The sequence below is a fragment of the Gymnodraco acuticeps genome, unplaced genomic scaffold (genome assembly GCF_902827175.1).
Source record: "Gymnodraco acuticeps unplaced genomic scaffold, fGymAcu1.1, whole genome shotgun sequence".
NCBI classification, from domain to species: domain Eukaryota; kingdom Metazoa; phylum Chordata; class Actinopteri; order Perciformes; family Bathydraconidae; genus Gymnodraco; species Gymnodraco acuticeps.
In genome coordinates this window covers 4,283,392-4,297,880 of record NW_022991180.1, presented here as the reverse complement: position 1 = coordinate 4,297,880, position 14,489 = coordinate 4,283,392, and the positions used below count along the sequence as shown (strand labels likewise).

Here is a 14,489-nt window from a genome sequence, read left to right as displayed (position 1 = left end):
ATAAGCTATCGCAGCAAGGCTAAAACAATACCTCGGTTACAAGCTATTCTTCCTGAATACAGAGTGGCTGACAAGTGAAAAGCAATAATTCACATACATGAATGTGTGAATGAGTCATCAGCTTTTTAGATGACCACCTCAGAGGCCGTCTTAAAAAGGTTTGCGACTTCATTCAACACCGCTGTACTCTTCCACACTCTCACACACACAAACAAACAATCACAAACACACACACACACCCTTCACATCTCACAGAGTAGCATTGTCCTGCCGAGAGATGTGTAATGGAAAAGATAAATGGAGGATAAAGCTAAGGTGACAGGACGGAGCATGCATGTGTGTATGTACATTTGCATCTTGTGTGTGTGTGTGTGTGTGTGTGCCCGCTTGTGTGTAGTGCACAACAGACCAGCAAACCATCTGCTCATCTCCTCTTAATGAACAAAGCAAACAGCAGGAGTCAAGGCTGTCTCCAAATCTGGAGTCTCTTTATTGGTAAGCACACACAAGCACACACACACATACACATCTCGGCGCTGTTTAATCTGATTATCTTTGATTGAGAACAGGGGCAAAGCAACCTTTTTAGACCTCTCTCCTACATCAGTGACAGAGAAGGTCTGAAACACAATTAGCAATCTGTTCCTGAGCTCTGCTCTGCAGTCACATCTGACCACAAGCAGCCAAATAGACCTAATGGGTGGGAACTAACCAATGGGAACTAACACGCACAATGCATCTATGGATGATGCGGAAACTCAACACTATTAGACAGCTGTTCGCCATATCTTTTCAAATGTACTTGGACGAAAAATAAGCATGGGATCAATTGGCTCAGGAGCAATCACAGGCGGGCATGAAGGTACACACAGGGTTGGATGTGAAGAAATCTGGCAGCCTGAAGTGTAAGACAAAGCCGGACCGCTGCAAAGGAAGTCTGGACCTTGACAAGATATGACACTGTGTGTATAAGGCCAAGAGGACCATAAGAAAAATACATTAATCTGGACTCTATGTGACCACATCCTGCTCAGGGCCCCGGGGATAATTAACAGTTACCTCTCAGTCAGCAGGCTCACCACATGGCTTCAAGACATGAAACACTCCCTGTCTGCTGCGTCTCTGCATATACAATCCATAAACATACTGAGCAAATGGATCATAAATGACAAACATTATTAAACCAGCGTCAGAGCCTGGGGAACCCTGTCTGAGGGGCATCAGATAACAGCAGGGGCGCATCTTGGGTAGGAAAATGCCCTTTATAAGAAGGATCATATCGACAGCATCCCGTTGGTGTGAGCAGGTTCCAGCTGCACGAGGGCCACAGTTAGATCTGGTTGTTAACCTGGGGGTCACAAAGTTGCACATGGAGAGGACACTGGTGTCACTGCCGTGTCTGTGTGGATGCACATGATCATTCATAAAATATATTTACAGGTTAGCTTAAAATAATTTGCTCTCATCAGCAAAATAAGTTTTATTTTCTTGAAAGCCTTTTATTTTCAAAGGTTGTTCAAATCTATTTCTCGTACGTTCTTTTATATTGTTTTATGTTGACTTTACTTTCTCCTGAAGATTTTTGGCCTGCTTGTTTTGAATGTGGATTTCCTTTTAAAACACATGAGACACATTGTATTATAATAATTATTATTAATATTACTATAAGTATTTGTTGTATGCACTGTAAAGACTGGATGTTATTACTTTTATGAAACTGTATAAATATTATTATTTGTATAATCATTAGATAAATTAAATGGAAATGCTTATATATTTTAGCAATTGAGCACTGGACCACATACATAACTTATTGATTTCCTTAATGCTCTATTCTTCCCTCAGCAATAAAGACCTGACTGTAAAATAGTCGTTTGGAAATTATCTTATCAAAATATCTGGTGATCCTCATCTCTTCCTCACTGCAGAGCGACACTGCCCTCTGCTGGCCAGTATTACTTAACGTCAGCGGACCGCAAACTCACCTTTTTTGGGCCTCTCGGGCTCCTGTAGCAGATCCCCCCTTTACCGCTGTCTCTTTTTCCTCACACAGCATGGATCCTTTCTACAACTTTATTTCGGTGATTTAGAGTTGGTTTGTGTTTGGCTTTGGGAATAAGGGACTTCGTGACCTCTTCTGGACACCATGTTTACCACCACCGGCTCTCGGGGGCTGTGTAAGTATCCCGGATCCTCGGTAAACGACAGCCGTGATGTGGCTACCCTCTCACCGCTCCTCCTGTCAGTCACAACAGCTAGCTTAGCTAACCCACGTTAGCATTGTTCTGTCATTCATTTTCTCTTGGTATTATGTAAACGTTAAACCTGCGTGTGGTTAATAAACTACATATGTATTTAGTCAGTGTGTTCAGCAAAGGTTTCGTCGTTTAAAATAATATAAATATGTGGAAAGGAGAGTCCACTGATAAGCTAAATAACCAGCTACTGTCTGCCCTGCCCCCATACAGAAATCAGCTACTTCTCTCTCTTCAAAGCTGTGGTCTAATTTACTGTAACATATTAAGCAAGATTTTGTGTGTTGTGTGTTGTGTGTGTGTGTGTGGTTTACAGACAAGGCTCCTCTGTCTAAAGGCCTCCTGCTGGTTCTCAATTGTCTGACTGTGATGCTCACCCTGCTGCCTCAGTACCAAGAGCTGTTCGTATACACTCTGCAGGTCACACAGCACCAGGTATGTCTCCTGTCTGTCTGAGAGAAGCATACACTGTTGAGGGGCTAACAACCATACCCAGTATCTCCAGATATCAAACTAAAGATATTTTAAAGCAGAACTCGTATATATACTGCCACTCTCATAGTTCTATACATTACCTACTATGTGGAGGTGTGGGGAAACTCATGCAAAACCAAGCTATAATCATTTATTATAGAATTGACATGCTTTAAAATGTGATCTGATTGTTCTTAACACAGAGATTATGTATGAAGGGCAGAATAATTTGATAACTTTCTGTTACTGTATTCAGAAGTTGTTGAAAGGAAAGGGCTAGTATGAATTTTGGACAGTTGGTATGTTTATACATCTATGCACATCTGTCAGGTTATCCTGTGTACTGGATGTGACAAGAAATCTTAAATGTGTAGTTCACTTTGCAAGCATTTCAAAATAATAATAATAAGGCTATAAATAAACATGTAAGGTATGATTATTTACAATGTTTGGAACTTTGATTGGGTTTCTGTCTCTGTGTGCTTTTGTTTTTTAGATACCTTTAACCTAGTAGTGAAAGGGTTGCCTATTTGAGTATGTCATTTCTCTAATGTAAAAATAGTATGTTTGTATCTATACATTGGCGGAGATACAAAGAGATAAACTAAACACAGGTTTTGGGGACAAAGGGTTTTAAACACTAGAATCCCTAAATACATTAATCATTATCATGACAAGGGTTTGATAATAATTGGAAATGTAGTGCTACTTGGGGGCTCTGCTATGTGAGATATAAACGCTCTGTTTTTCAGAAAGGCATCATTTCACAAAGTATCAATTTGTCCATCTTCCATCTGTATGTAAGGTGTATGTGTAGTGAGTATAACTCTTCTCTCCCCCCTGCTGCAGGTGTGGAGGTTGTTGTTTGGCAGGCTGATCTGTCTGGACGTGAAGGACGCCTTCTGTAGCAGCCTGCTCATCTACAACTTCAGAATCTTTGAGAGGAGGTTTGGAACCAGGAAGTTCGCTGTAAGTACTAATAATCAGTGATAGATTAACACAAAGATCCATACAAAGTTAATAAACTTGCTAATGTTGTTATGTGAACTAGATGAAACTACAATAGATGGAATTAGTGTGATGAATTGCCATTTCGCACTCTACTTACTCTCATAAACAAAAGCTAAATGTTAAGATCTTTTCTAATAGGATTATAAGTATGACCATCAATCAGAATCAATATAAGTTGTAGCTGTGTATCATTTAGAGAAGAGTTCACACAACTTCCTCATCTTTCACGAAGCAGTTCTCTGTGTAAACAACATTTGACAATGGCACTGTTTGTAAAATTGTAGTAAAATGTTTAAAGACATGCACAAGACTCAATCTTTTCAAGATATTTTTACAATTTTCTATATTTTGAACTTTACTTCCAGTCCTTCCTGTTTGGCACGTGGGTTCTCTCTGCACTGATGGACTTCCTGCTGGCTCAGGCTTTCCAGTTTCTGTTTGACTATGAGGTGGATGAACTGCCCTCAGGACTGTGAGAAGATTTGTCACTTTACTAGCCACAATAGATGATACACCTTGAGATAAAATAATAAGATAAGATATTCTTTATTACTACTTTTTAATTACTAATGCATGTGCTGCATGTCTCGAAAGGGAACAACTGTTTGTCACTTATATGAACACTGGAGATTCTGCAATTAAAATATGAAAAGGTGGTGTGTATTCAAAGAAGAAAAACCCGAATATTGTCTTTCCTATATTTCCTGAAAAGTACTGCTAAATATATATAGTTTTAATATCCATGTTTTTTTTTGTGATCTGTATTAAGCTGCTTTTAATACAATCTTTTCATACAATGACAAGTTTATCATTTGGATATATATATATATGATTGACTTGACTTCTCTTCGTCCTCTCTCAGGATCGCTCCGGTCTTCTCTCTGGTCGTGCCTTTCTACCGGCTGATCCCCAGCATGCCGGTCACCCAGGTCCTGGGCCACATCCACATCACCAACAAGTCTCTGGTCTACATAGTAGGCTTGCAGGTAAGCCCATGTCTGCTAGTGCGGTGATATATGCCAATTCATAATTGTTGAGAATACTCTGTCCCCAACGAGTCTGGTTTTAATTGTGTCCGTCATCCTCTCTGTTTCTGTGGGGCAGCTGTTGACGTCCGGTCCCTTCATGTGGCTCGTTGCGCTCAGTGGACTTGTAAGTAGCCACATTCTTCTTGTTATTTACTCTGTGTCTAGAAAGTGTACTGGGTGTTTCGTGAAGTCATGATCAGCACTTGAGTGGACTAGAGATCCAAAACAATAAACTTAAATGGGATAAAGATTGTGGTAATTGGCTCTAGATTGTGTGATAACATTTCACAAGTAATTTAATGAATTGTTGCTCAACAGCAATATACCTACCTTGTTGCTTATACCTTCAATCCTAAAAACTTCTTTTTTCTTTGCTTACAGATCTCAGGCGGACTGTACCACTCCAATTTCCTGTGGATGCAGAAGCTCCTCTTTGTACCTGCCTGGGTGTCTTGTATTGGGCGGTATATTCTAGAGCCTCTCTTTTCAAGTGAGTAAATCATTAAGTGATCATATAAACACAAAAGCTCCCCCAAAAAAAGCCAATTGACCCTAATGACTACTGTTGCAGGGCCTGGCATGGAGATTTTGTTTCTCTTGTGTTTGTTCATTGTGTGCACTTTGCATGTATTCTACACAGGGTGACATGTTATTGGTCTGCCTAGTAATGTGTTGTTAACATCTGTTAACATCCAGCCTCCCAGCCGAGCAGTGAGACCCCTGTGGGGATGGGGGCCACTCTGGACATCCAGAGGCAGCAGAGGATGGACATTCTGGACCAGCAGCTGATGTTGGCCCAATACAACGAGTCCACGAGGAACACCAGGCCACAGCCGCAGCCACAGGTACAGGGACACACACACACACACACACACACACACACACACACACACACACACACACACACACACACACACACACTTATAGCAGAATTGGGCCTATTCAGAATAAAACTACATACTACTTTGAATAAGGTTGATAGCTCTAGTGCATCAGGAACCAAAACACAATGGACTGAAAATAAAATGAATATAACTCCCCTCACAGTGCTTCCTAATTAGTATCTATTATGTTATCTATAAAGTCTCCAATTTGCTTCCATAGATATCAGAGAATAGTATTTCCAAAGTGCTTGATTCTGCCTCTGTTTCTGTGTGTAGCCTGGGTTCTTACAGTGGACCAGGTTGTTCCCCTCCCTCAGGCAGAGAGGACCGAACCGCCCCCCGATGCAGCCCCGCCCCCAGGCTGAGGCTCCACCCTCCACACAGTCTCCGCTGCTGGACAACTCTCCTGTGGCCGAGGAGCAGGTGGGCGTTCATCTCTGTTTCTGCCCCGACTGCATTTTCATCAGCTGATTCTGACAAAGCATCTTTTTAAAGTCTGACCTGCCGAATCAGAAAATGTTGCGTGCATGCATGACCTTGGCGATATTTAGTTACTGCCACTGGCGATTTTCTGCGCACGATCAAACCATCATTAATTAGTAAAGACCCTGGATGAGCAATTAGTACAGCTCTACATTTTTCACTGGCTGATTGGTTTACTTTGTTTTCCTTCTAGACTTTATTTACCTGTTTGAACTCGTTATCAGTATAAAAGACACCTGTCCACAACCTCAAACAGTCACACTCCAAACTCCACTATGGTCAAGACCAAAGAGCTGTCAAAGGACACCAGAAACAAAATTGTAGACCTGCACCAGGCTGGGAAGACTGAATCTGCAATAGGTAAGCAGCTTGGTGTGAAGAAATCAACTGTGGGAGCAATTATTAGAAAATGGAAGACATACAAGACCACTGATAATCTCCCTCGATCTGGGGCTCCACGCAAGATCTCACCCCGTGGGGTCAAAATGATCACAAGAACGGTGAGCAAAAATCCCAGAACCACACGGGGGGACCTAGTCAATGACCTGCAGAGAGCTGGGACCAAAGTAACAAAGGCTACCATCAGTAACACACTACGCCGCCAGGGACTCAAATCCTGCAGTGCCAGACGTGTCCCCCTGCTTAAGCCAGTACATGTCCAGGCCCGTCTGAAGTTTGCTAGAGAGCATTTAGATGATCCAGAAGAGGATTGGGAGAATGGTCAGATGAAACCAAAATAGAACTTTTTGGTAAAAACTCAACTAGACGTGTTTGGCGGAGAAAGAATGCTGAGTTGCATCCAAAGAACACCATACCTACTGTGAAACATGGGGGTGGAAACATCATGCTTTGGGGCTGTTTTTCTGCAAAGGGACCAGGACGACTGATCCGTGTAAAGGAAAGAATGAATGGGGCCATGTATCGTGAGATTTTGAGTGACAACCTCCTTCCATCAGCAAGGGCATTGAAGATGAAACGTGGCTGGGTCTTTCAGCATGACAATGATCCCAAATTATTTTATTGCTATTTGAGATGTTTACATTTTGAATTGTTTATAATTTCTAGTCTTTTAATTTCTCTAATGTACAATGCCTTGTCTTTTTATGCTGCTGCTGCTGCAACGCAAAAATGTCCCAAATCTGGATCAATAAAGCACTTCTTAGCCTATCTTAACTGCTGCTTTCATTTTGTTTAACCTCAGGTTGCCCTGTTGGTGGAAATGGGCTTTACCAGGACAGATGCCCTGGAGGCCCTCAGAGCTTCAAACAACGACATAAACATGGCGACCAATTTCCTCTTGCAACACTGAGAGAGTGAGAGAGCAAACAGAGGAAGACAGAGAAAGAGATCAGGAAGAGGAGAAACCAAAGGAGCGAAAAGCAACACGGAGGAAATGAAAGACAATGAATGATGGATAAATTGTACAGACTGTGTCACTGCTCGCTGAAGCAGTTGTCAGGCTGACTCAACCTGAACCAGTTCCGATATCAGGCTGATTAATGAAGAGGTGTGAAGCACAAGCTGGGAGACATTTGCGTCATCGCTTTCTGAAGGCCGCTGTAGTGTGAAACAGGTGTCATAGCTCAAGGCAGACGAGTTACACCTCTAGATCTGAGGGGTTTCCTGGGAAAAATATACGGCAGTGAAGAGAATATGAGGTGATTATTTCCTTGAGGCTGAAGCACAGGAATCAGCTGCCATCCCACTTACAGCTGTTGGAAATAACATTTTATAAAACCCACTGTCCTGTAATGACACTCTACTTTCAAAACGGCTTACCATCAGAAACAGGTTTATTGCCAAGTAGGTTAACACATTTGCTTTGGTGTATAACTAGCATCTTAGACCCTGATTACTGCTAAGAAATGATCAATATGACAACGAAAAAGAGCATTTCAAATGGATTTTACGCCATTCATTGTTGGATATATTTTTTCTTCACAAAGACAACAGGAGTAAAACATGAATGAAGCACCTGCTAGAAGTTTATGATTTAACTACAGGAGGTGCAGTGTTTCATAGAAGTTGCAGGGCTCCACCCTTTCCTGCGTGCGATGTTTTAACAAAGCCTCACTGACAGTAACTGTAGGAGCCACTTTTCTCCATTCGTCCCTCTAAAAGTACATTGTGGGTGACAGACAGCTATCTCAGGGTCTTTGATGCGACTTCTCCCAAAAATGACGACATCATATTTACAGACATGGGTGCCCATACGTAAACAAAGTATCCATTTGAGGAGGAGGTCATGTTTCACACTATTGTTTCTGTATTATGTCATTTCATGCACTCACTCCCCAGATTTTATTTATTCTGTCTTAACTGAGTTTGAGTCTTTCTCTACCAGCACACATGTCTGGATATTGTTAAATCTTAAAAGGCTGGTGATATTTATTATGCAATATCATGAAAAGAGACATTTATGGAGACTATGTACGGCATAGTTTCTACTTTGTGTATATAAACATGTACGAGAGAAGAAACATTGCAGCCACTGTGTATTGATGTCAAAGACATGCTAGTTTTATATTTTGTGCGTAATTATTAATAATATATGACCACTGAGATGAGTGTCATTTCTGTGTATGTATTCTAAGAGTGGTATAATAGTATATGGGTGTGATGAGGAAGTTGTTGCATGGACAACTTTCTGGTGAATTGTAATGAATCATTTGATCTGAAGAATAAATCAAATGTCAAACACAATTTTTGCTAATATTGATTTTCCTGAGTATTTACTTCATCTGATCCCAGTATTCACTTACACTCCTGTTACTGAGTTTTAGGTAGTAGCTAAATCTTGAATAGCAACGCTACGCCAATAAACATTTATATCTGGCTCTGAAGTGAAGTGTACTTCTTGCGCCAAATCCATCAAAGTTTATTTATTTAGCCCATTTATTTGTACATGAATTTTCTTTTTCTTGTGTTTATTTATTCCTGTATTTTCTTCCACATTTATTTAAATGTTTTCTTTCACATTTATTTATTCTTATATTTTGTTATTCCTGTATTTATTCTGTATTTATTTGTTTTGTACTTATGTCATGTTCTGTCCTCCATATCTGTGTGCTCGTTTTGTGCAAAAAGGTACAAATTCACTCAAACACATCACAGCATGACCTATAGTTGGGCTTTCATTGATTTGAAAACACATTAGTCTATGCATTGTTTTTTCATGCAGTTGCTCAAGGTTCAACACACAGGGGAGGGACATATTGTGTCTTCTGCTATGCTGATGTTAAATCTGGAGTAATTGTTCACACCACTTTTTCTAACAAACATTTACAAAAGTCACCTGTAATAGTTACCTTATTTAGGACTAGATGCCGTTTGCATGGTGGAGAGCAGCAAGGTGATGAAGGGACCTTTGAAGACAGCGCCACTGCAGCGCATGCGCACTTCCTATCTCATAATGACTTTTTATCTCATTATTTCGATTTTCTTATCTCATAATTATGACTTTATCTCATTATTTCGATTTTCTTATCTCATGACTTTTTATCTCATTATTTCGATTTTCCTATCTCATAATGACTTTTTATCTCATTATTTCGATTTTCTTATCTCATAATTATGACTTTTTATCTCATAATTTCGACTTTTTTATCTCATGACTTTTCATGGGGATTTTATTTTTTTCAAGTGGCGGAAATAGGCTTCCATAATGGAGCCACTTTCTTAAGAGATTCAGTATCTTCCAGAAACTCCTTCAAATCCAAAGCAGCTGCAACGGTTTTATTCATTTACTTCCTTGTGAGTCGTCTGTTGTCTCCAAGACTACCTGAGATGTGTCAGACAGAAACCAGTTTATATAAAACATGACAATTGTGTGTATTCGTTAATCTGCCTTTTGTCATCTTCTCTCTCCAAGTACCCTCTTAGAGATTCTTGTATCGGCTCTTTTATACTTTAAAAAATAATCCACTGCAAAGATGAATGATTCCTCTTTGCCTCATAACATTCAAATGGTTCCGTCACAATACATATCTAAGAAAAAAACTTAATTCACAAGAAATGTAATAATCCAGACAAGTGTCTCTCAAACTGTATCAATATTTTTAATTTCTCCAGGTGTTAAAGAAAAGCAATAAAGGTGGGGTTTTAGTGGGATATTTCGCACGTTACTGTTTGTATTTCAGGAGAATACAGAAGCTATTAAACATAAACTAATATTCACTTTGCGGCGGTATGCATTTAAAGGCTTGCATACTCTCAATGGAAAGCATACATTGTTCAGCGTTTCAAAGAAAGACATAACTGTAGCAAGATATAACAAGATTTGAACAAAAAAACATGTTCATATTGTTTGGTTTCCTTTCATCACTAGATGGAGACATTGAGTGGGGTCTGTGGTCCTGTTGTTGCCACTGAGCTCTGCCACACCCACCCTCTCAGATTATTCCAGTGAGCAGACAGCTCCAGCAGACAGTCTCGCTCCAGGGTGGCTGAATTTCAAAAATGATGCACATCTTCAAGTCACACAATTTTTAAGCATGTGGTTTGCCAAGTATTCCCTGATTGACACAAAGCAAAAAAGGACTCTTTGAGCAGCTTTTGTCTTCCATCTCGCATGTGTTGCACTTCAAATCTCACCTGAGCCACTCAAAAAACATGTTTTGTTTTGACGAAAAGGTCTCCTGAGTTCACAGTGACACAGTTCCTTTCAGCCGGAGCTGAAGTTGAACCCAGTCAAGTGGTGCAACTTTTAATGACTGCCGAATTGAAAAGCAGCTTAAACCAAAGTGATTAATATCTGTGTGTGTGTCTTTGTGTTTCAGTATTTAATTAAAAGCACTGATGAAAGGAAAAAGACTTTACTGACAACCAAACTCATTAGGGAGATTCTTTTGTGAAATGCCCACTTAATGTGCAGCATTAATCACGCTTCATTTGGGGCCCAATTATTTTGATAATATTTTTTGGAGCTTTAGGAGGTTGTTTTAGTCCTTTTTCAAATTCCAAAATGACTGTAAATGATCTATCAAGGGTACCATATGTGAACTTATATTGTCATTATGTGTGAGCAAGCATGTCTTTATACAAACTGTGTGAAAATGTACTTGCATGTCCTTGTGTTAAACCAGGAGTATCAGCTAGAATGATGATGAATGTTCTCAGGGTTTTTCCATGTCTGGCAGGGAAACGATGATCATTTACTGTACAGCAGACTGGCCTTGAAGCATCAGCAGTTGTGTCGGGCAATTTGTCATTTCAGGTAAGCCGTCTGTGGGTCTATTAACCAAGGCCTACTGTATGCTATGACGTGCCTCTACTGTAGATCAACAGAGGGATGTCTATTTGTGTTTCTCATCCTGAATCTATCCTTTGGACAGAACAGTTTGAGTTGTAAATGTTAATTATCAAAGATTTGCAACACTCCAAGGAGTTTATTGTTATCCATCTCAACTTGAAAAACATAAACTTCTTTGGAAATTGTACATTTTCTATCAGTTTATGTATGAGTCAAATGCTAGGGCTTGAAAAAAAAGTCCAAACTTAGCAAATTGTCTATTTCCAGCTATAGTTTTATAGATTAAACATAAAATATTTAACAGAGTTCGATTCAGAGAGGCCTGCATTTTTTTTGGCAGAGCCATTTTTCACTTCGCCACTTAGGCAGAAGTGACGTAACCTGCCACCCAGGACAAGAGACGAGCATGAATACATCATTTTCCCACAAAAATATCATAAATATAATATTTTGAGAATTCATAACTTTGGAAGGCAGCAGGCTATTACTAATATTTAAAAAAATGACATCTCACAAGAAGAAAAGCACAGATGGGATTTAACACGCTTAAAGTGGAAATGCGCCATAAGTGTGAACAGAAACAAACCAAAACAAAGGGTTAAAAGATGCTAAAAGGGGAGCTTCGGAGTTAGGTGTTAGTTCCCTGTTGGTTTGTTTTTATGAGTCACTTCTTTCACTTTTCCCTTTGTCTTTGATCCAAAGTTAATACAAAATATTAATAAACATAGCTTTCACATAAGGTCCACTATAAAATAATTTGTCATATTTTGGAAAATGTACACTTACATGTCAGTGTCAGTATTTATTTGCAGAAGTAACATGTTAGTGTTAATGTTTCCGTGTGAGTGAACTACTTGCTGATGCTGTGCTGCTGGCATGCGTGTATCACTTCAAACAGCCAGAGGCCAGCACCAGCTCTAACCCTGTCTCCGCTATATTCCCTCACCAGCTCTGTTGCCATGGTGAGTGCATGCCGTTTTGTGTGGTTACCATGGGGACATGCTTATTACAGCTTTCCTCCTGCTCCCATCATGTTTCTGCATGATCGTTCGTTTGTATGCCTCTTTATTACACTAATGCTTTAAAAAAACACATTAGCAGCACAGGAGAATGCCCTGAGGGAAGCTTTCTGCAGAAACATGTCAAAGTATTTGTGACGCCGTTCCAGTGGATAGCTGAAATACCAAAGCAGCTAAATGATTTTCTTACTGTGTCATTGCATGTGAAAGTGTCATGTTTGAGAATAATCCAGAACAATGCCGTCTCTTTTTTCTTTCTCACTTGTGCGGACAAAGCTATGGTAGGCGAGAATGCCAAATGCCTCCCACTGATGATATTGAAGGCAGTGGGATTTGAGATAATGACATCATTTGTTTGCTTGATTCATTCGACGCACAATAACAGTCTGTCCATGTCCTTTACGCTCACAGGTTATCTGGTTTCTGTATGTTTACTCTATGTGTGTGTGTATACCTCTTCCACATGGAGGGGCGTGAGTGCGCTGTGCAGCCTGTGGGAATGTTTGCATTCAGTTCTCAGGGCAGAGAGCAAGCGGCAGAGGCCATTGATGTTTTCCCCAAGTCATTTTGACACAAACCTCATAGTTAATGGGGCACAACAATGTACCTGCCCTTAGGCCATTCGGGCGCTTGGCATTTCACTTCTATTCTGCTGGCTCCTGTATGCCACTTGCGGTCTGTTTAGTCTGTGCTTGCTTCGGCTACATCAAAAGGAGAGCAATCTTCTTTAATCGTTAAGGCTTGGCTCTGGTAACTTTAGGATTTGTGGGTTTGTTCAACGTGTTTTTTCTCTTTCAGCAATGGTGACAGCTCGTGGTGTGCAACTTGTTTTTTCTCCCTTTTCCTTTTGTTTGTTGACATCTCACACTAGATCTGTGCCTAGACTTGCCTGAGTCCAATTAAAAGAAACCCAGAATCCCAAAAGATGTTCATATGAAAAACCTTAATTTGCAACCCAGCCGTCTCCCAAACAGCACTCTCTGCTCCAGATCTCAATCAGCATGACTGTGAGGTAAACAGCCATTAATCTTGACCATCACCCGTCACTGACCCGGAGCATGTCGGTCCTTGTGTCTACAAAATTAGATAGCTTTGGGAATAGTTGGCATTCCACCATAGGGACCACATAAATAGCATTTGGATGTTTTGAGAAAGACATGATTAACACCTCTGTATGTGAAGTAACCCAAAAAGGTTTATTTGATTGTGGTTTATTTTATGGCAGATGTTGCTATTTGCACCCAGTGACGATAGTGAACAGTGCTATTTTTTTAATCAAAATGAGAGATATGAGCAGTGAGGTTAAAGAAGGTAAACTGAATACATTAGATGAAACAAGACACATACAAAACATTAGACATGACATGAGATATGAGTAAATCGGGTACAGGTTTCTGAACCAGGATTTGGTAGCACTCTAAAAGTGATCAGGAAGCGAGTTGAAGAAATGTTTTCCGGTTATTACCAACCCAGTCTCACAAAAAAACGTGTAATAACTACGTTGGTCCACAACGTAGGACGTAGTATATCTACAAAAACGCCTCTGAAATTGTAAGATGCCTACGTTTTTTTTCACCATTCATTCCAATGGCTGGCTTCTATGTCACGTGATCTTCAAATTTCTCCCTGCAGAAAAAAAAACATGGCCGACCTTCGTTTTATTCTCGGTGTAAAATGCCTATTTTAAGGTTAGTTTGGTCATTAAAATGCGTTTTGATGTCATTTCATGCGAGAAATATGAGTTGTTATTTAAGATTATGTGTGCAGTGGGTGTACATGATCTTTAGTTTGCTAGTTATTACGAAGATTACTTCAGGAAATTGTGTCCATTCAACGTTTTCATTGTTACCAAGATGGTTGCTAGGGACGCTGCTATCGATATTATTTCTGTTATGTTGTGTAAAATGGTGTTATCTTTATTGCTACCCCCTTCCCCGTCAATGTATAGTGTTGGTCCACAGTGCAAACGTATTAGTTATTAGCTAGACTTTTATTTAGCATCTCAAAACACATGTAAACAGCTTCATGCCCGGGAGGCGAAGACCGGCAGTCCGGCTCACTAAAATGTCCGTGCAGAACAATAC

General features: G+C 40.1%; 1 protein-coding gene across 1 annotated transcript; it reads left to right on the top strand.

The window, feature by feature from the left end:
* Positions 1-2,003: 2,003 nt before the first annotated feature.
* On the top strand, positions 2,004-8,848 carry ubac2 (UBA domain containing 2). The gene is made up of 10 exons (XM_034237678.1): positions 2,004-2,177; positions 2,572-2,690; positions 3,579-3,698; positions 4,106-4,212; positions 4,603-4,726; positions 4,845-4,892; positions 5,150-5,258; positions 5,465-5,613; positions 5,929-6,075; positions 7,337-8,848. Exons 1-10 carry the CDS (start codon positions 2,147-2,149, stop codon positions 7,442-7,444), a joined length of 1,062 nt encoding a protein of 353 aa, XP_034093569.1. The 5' UTR covers positions 2,004-2,146; the 3' UTR covers positions 7,445-8,848.
* The last annotated feature ends 5,641 nt before the right edge of the window (positions 8,849-14,489 follow it).

Coding starts and splice junctions, on each gene's coding strand:
- ubac2 (XM_034237678.1), top strand. CDS start 2,147: ATGTTTACCACCACCGGCTCTCGGGGGCTGT. Junction 5,614..5,928: donor GGCCACAGCCGCAGCCACAG/GTACAGGGACAC, acceptor TTCTGTGTGTAG/CCTGGGTTCTTACAGTGGAC. Junction 6,076..7,336: donor CTCCTGTGGCCGAGGAGCAG/GTGGGCGTTCAT, acceptor GTTTAACCTCAG/GTTGCCCTGTTGGTGGAAAT.